Source organism: Propithecus coquereli, unplaced genomic scaffold, assembly GCF_000956105.1.
Source record: "Propithecus coquereli isolate 6110/MARCELLA unplaced genomic scaffold, Pcoq_1.0 Scaffold305, whole genome shotgun sequence".
Classification (NCBI taxonomy): Eukaryota; Metazoa; Chordata; class Mammalia; order Primates; family Indriidae; genus Propithecus; species Propithecus coquereli.
In genome coordinates, this window is record NW_012148675.1 from 1506703 (window position 1) to 1510743 (window position 4041).

At 43.2% G+C, this 4041-nt stretch overlaps 1 protein-coding gene across 1 annotated transcript; it reads right to left on the bottom strand.

Moving 5' to 3' along the window:
• Positions 1-864: 864 nt before the first annotated feature.
• Positions 865-3390, bottom strand: RPS27A (ribosomal protein S27a). Its single transcript, XM_012649851.1, has 6 exons — positions 3301-3390; positions 3135-3199; positions 2627-2681; positions 2081-2166; positions 1613-1744; positions 865-1048 (listed from the first exon to the last, which is right to left on the bottom strand). The coding sequence occupies exons 2-6, from the start codon at positions 3180-3182 to the stop codon at positions 899-901; spliced, it is 471 nt and encodes a 156-aa protein (XP_012505305.1). The 5' UTR covers positions 3183-3199; positions 3301-3390; the 3' UTR covers positions 865-898.
• Between the last annotated feature and the right edge of the window lie 651 nt (positions 3391-4041).

Sequence of the window (4041 nt, forward strand, 5' to 3'; positions counted from 1 at the left end):
GGTAATGTTTTGCTTTATGGAAGGCAGAGATTGCCACTACTGGTCAAAAGGTACCTAAGTTGTCTTATAGGTGTTAATATGCACTAGTACAAACTGTCAAAGTGCTACAGAAATAAGAATCCTTATCTAAGGATTCCTCCAACTTAGAAATCCTAGAGTATAAAGCCTAGCAATATGGTAAAAGGGAATTGCTAATTATTAGCATTATCACTGAATGTAATAATCAGAGTTTAATAAACTTCCTTCAAGTATATGCTTAAGAGTGGTACCAGGTGAACCAATCCTCTCTGAATAGAGCTCCATGAGAAGACATGGTACCAATCAAGTACCACGTGAAACTGTCTCATTTTCCAGTGTTAACAGTGGTGAGTAGTCCTTCCTTTACAGGGACTCATCCTGAATAGAACATTAAATTCCCAAGAGTTCATGCTCAACATTGAACAGTAAGGCATGTTCCCTTATACTGCCAGAGAGTAAACATTCCACTGAAATCACCCAGGCACTCAAGATGCATTTTTTGAATTGGCAACTTGAAACCAGCCTTTACATTTCCCCTGTATGAAACAGAAGTATGCTATAGCCTTCTTAAGCCAAGGTCTTAACACTTTCATACAAATCAGTGGTTCTCAATGGGGGATGGTGAGAGAACAGGGATGCTGTTCACTATCCTATGGTAGCCCCCACAACAATTTTCTGGCCCAAAATGTCTATGGTACTGAGGTCAAGAAACTGACAGAAATATAAACTAGCTTATATCATGAAAAGAAAATAGCAAGACTTTCCCTCATGGTTGGCACTTGGCAGGTACACAGAACCACAGTATCACATAATCAATTTAAAGCTCAAAAAAACCCAACAATTAAATGTTAGTTCATATCTTTTATTAACTCATATACAATTACTTGTCTTCTGGTTTATTGAAGCAGTAAGTTAGACAACATTTGCCACAATAATGTCTATCAAAGTGGCTGGCCATAAAAACTCCAGCGCCACATTCATCTGAAGGACACTCCCGACGAAGGCGACTAATTTTGCCATTCTCATCCACCTGGAATGGAAAGTACAAATCTGCTATAAGATAACTTTCACAACATATTCTGAAGTCTAATGTAAGTGACTCAAAATATTTAAGCTTTTAACCACAAAATGCTGGTAGTTTTTACTGTTTATAAACCAAAGCACCCCAAATCCTCATACTGATTACTACTGCAACATGAAAGTTCAGAAGTACTGGGACTTTTATACATTGAAGGTCAGCTTTTTGAGCTGGTAAATGAAGCAAAGACCTGAACCCAGATCTGACTTCAACTCCGAACCTAGTTTAGAATAAGCAGCTAAAGGTGACCCTTATTATATAAGCTTCTTCAAATACCAAACAGGAAAAAAACCCAGAAACTTTGAAATTCTCATTTCTGGAATACCTCATTTAAACCAGAAGTATTAAATCTCTTCAGTGATGAAAAAATAAATAAAGTAAACGAAAAGTAGGTAATACCAGATATAGAAGTCAAATTACTCCGTTAGAAAATGTTGACAAGTTACTGTAAGGATTAAGTTTCCAAATAAACCATAACTTTGCTGATATTCTGCCCATCACCTTAAAATGGCTCACCTTATAGTATTTCAGGACAGCCAACTTAACCTTCTTTCTCTTATGCTTATTCTTCTTGGGAGTGGTATAAGACTTCTTCTTCCTTTTCTTAGCACCACCACGAAGTCTCAACACAAGATGAAGAGTGGACTCCTGTTAATGGATCAGAGGATGAAAGAGGCTTTCATGCTGCATTAAAAATGAACAAACATCATGCATTTGCTAATACAACAGTAGTACACAATACCACCGGAGCCTTGACCCCTGCCCCAAAAGAAGTATCTGATTCTTGTAACTATTAGTTTATATGGAGATTAAAGAACACACTAAATTATGCCATGGAATGCAACCTACAAAATCTAGAACTTGAGCGCTTCTTAAATATTAGTGTAGCATTTACCTAGAAATCTACTACTAGTCTCCCCACTTTTCTGTGTCAAAATTTTCAAAATGAGACTATTTTTTAGCTATGCTTTTCCCTCAACAGACCTTTTGAATGTTGTAGTCAGACAAAGTACGTCCATCTTCCAGTTGCTTGCCAGCAAAAATCAGTCTTTGCTGATCAGGAGGAATTCCTAATTAAAAAACCAAAAAAACAGTCACAGCAGAACAAGCCCTATGTGCTCCAGACTCACAAAGAAACCCTGAATCAAATAAATGGTACTAACAGCTGCCACTGAGGTCTTACTACAGGCTAGGCATGGTTCTAAATGTTTGCAGACTTTACCACATTTAATCTTAAGAATATTTAATATGTGTTAATCTGTGAATCTTTATTTTACAGATGAGGACACAGGCATAGAGAGTTTAAAAACTTGTCCACCTTGTCCAAACTTGTTCACCTAAGTGAAATGTCCTGCAGGGACCAATCTAGGCGGCGTGGCTCTAGCACATAAGCATTTACTGTGTTATTCAAGTAGTATTTCACTTTGTCAATCTAACCTCCTTTTCTTTCCACCCCACCAACAGCAGATATGCCTTGGTAGGCTGGCAGCCCTACAGGTTAATTTTCCTAAACTACAAAATATTACTTGCCTTCCTTATCCTGGATCTTGGCCTTTACATTTTCTATTGTATCCGAGGGTTCGACCTATTAGTTTTAAAATACAAGCACATTGGTTACACAATACGGAAGGACAAACTCACTTGATTCAACAGTTACAACAGAACCGACTGGGTGGCGGGGCTGAAGCCTACTCACTCAAGCCGATCACCCACCCAACGGGCAACCTCCCAGGACTGCTAGCACGTCCCCTTCCCCACGCTAGGGCAGGCGCCGCTGCTGGGCCACACGTGCTCGCGCCCGCCGGCCGGGAGCGACCTCTTCCCCACTGCAGGCGCCCTGCTTTGGCTACTTGGCCAGCACCACTCTAAACGTGGAAAAGCAGCCCTTGCTCGGCAAACTACCCTCAATTCCAGGCCAGGCTTCAGAACCCAAATTCGGAATCACGTTCTAAGGCTTGGAAAACAGCGCCGGTCCGCAACTCCACCTCGGGACCTTATTCAGGCAGGCCTTGGCTTCCCCACACCACCTGGCCCGTACCTCGAGAGTGATAGTCTTCCCTGTAAGGGTTTTTACGAAAATCTGCATCTTGGTGGCGGTTCCACCTGAGATTGAGGGAAAGGAAGAGATGGATTAGACCTGAGGACACACGAGAAAGCGACGCGTAGGTCGCTGGCCGCACAGCGGCCCAAGAGCACACACTCACCACAGATGGCGGATCCGAAAGGAAGAGCGCCGCGCTGGCCCACGGGGTTTCCCGGAGCCGCCGCCGAAGGTCCCACCCTCAGGCGACCACACAAATGCCTGACTGTTGTCAGAGCGACTGTCTAACCCAGTGCCAGACTAGGTTGTGAAACTCACTTCTCTGTAGCCCTGGTCTTATTTCTCACTTTAGCCTTCAGAATGCTCTCGAAATGGTAGGTTTAAACAACCTTAAATGCTTTTTAAAAGTTTTTTCCCACACAGTCGACGTGGCTAAGAGGGTCTTTAAAAGGTGGTGGATTGAAATGGGCTCACTGGGGAAAAGGGAGGAAATGAACTTGTATTCTGGGAATTGTAGTTTTCCATTGCTTTCTTCTTGCCAGGACTACTTGTCCCAAGATGCAGTTCCACACCCCCAGATTCCCTAGTTACTATCTCTAAGTACTGCTTGCAGAAAGGGATTCAGGTGAGGACGGGAGGAAAGATGCTGCAGACCAGTGGTTTCGGAGCGGGTAGGAACAGCGGAAATGACTAGGAAGGAAGGTTAAGGGGCGAGAAAGGGGTGTGGGAAAGGAGAGCGTCGCATACCGATTTACAGAGCTGGTGAGGGCCGGAGGATCAGCGATCTACCGGACACTCCCGGTGCTTCCCGGGGAAGGGAATCCCAGTGGCCTACTCCAGGCAAGCTGAGAAATAGGTGAAATCTTCAAAAGCGGGGATTCAGTCTTTTCTTGCCTGTTGCCCC

Bases quoted from the DNA above. Each gene is read 5' to 3' on its own strand.
- RPS27A (XM_012649851.1), bottom strand. From the start codon at position 3,182: ATGCAGATTTTCGTAAAAACCCTTACAGGGAAGACTATCACTCTCGAG. The intron at 2,682-3,134 runs GTACGGGCCAGG...TAAAACTAATAG, and splicing joins GGAAGACTATCACTCTCGAG to GTCGAACCCTCGGATACAAT. The intron at 2,167-2,626 runs GCAAGTAATATT...TTTTTTAATTAG, and splicing joins CAAGATCCAGGATAAGGAAG to GAATTCCTCCTGATCAGCAA.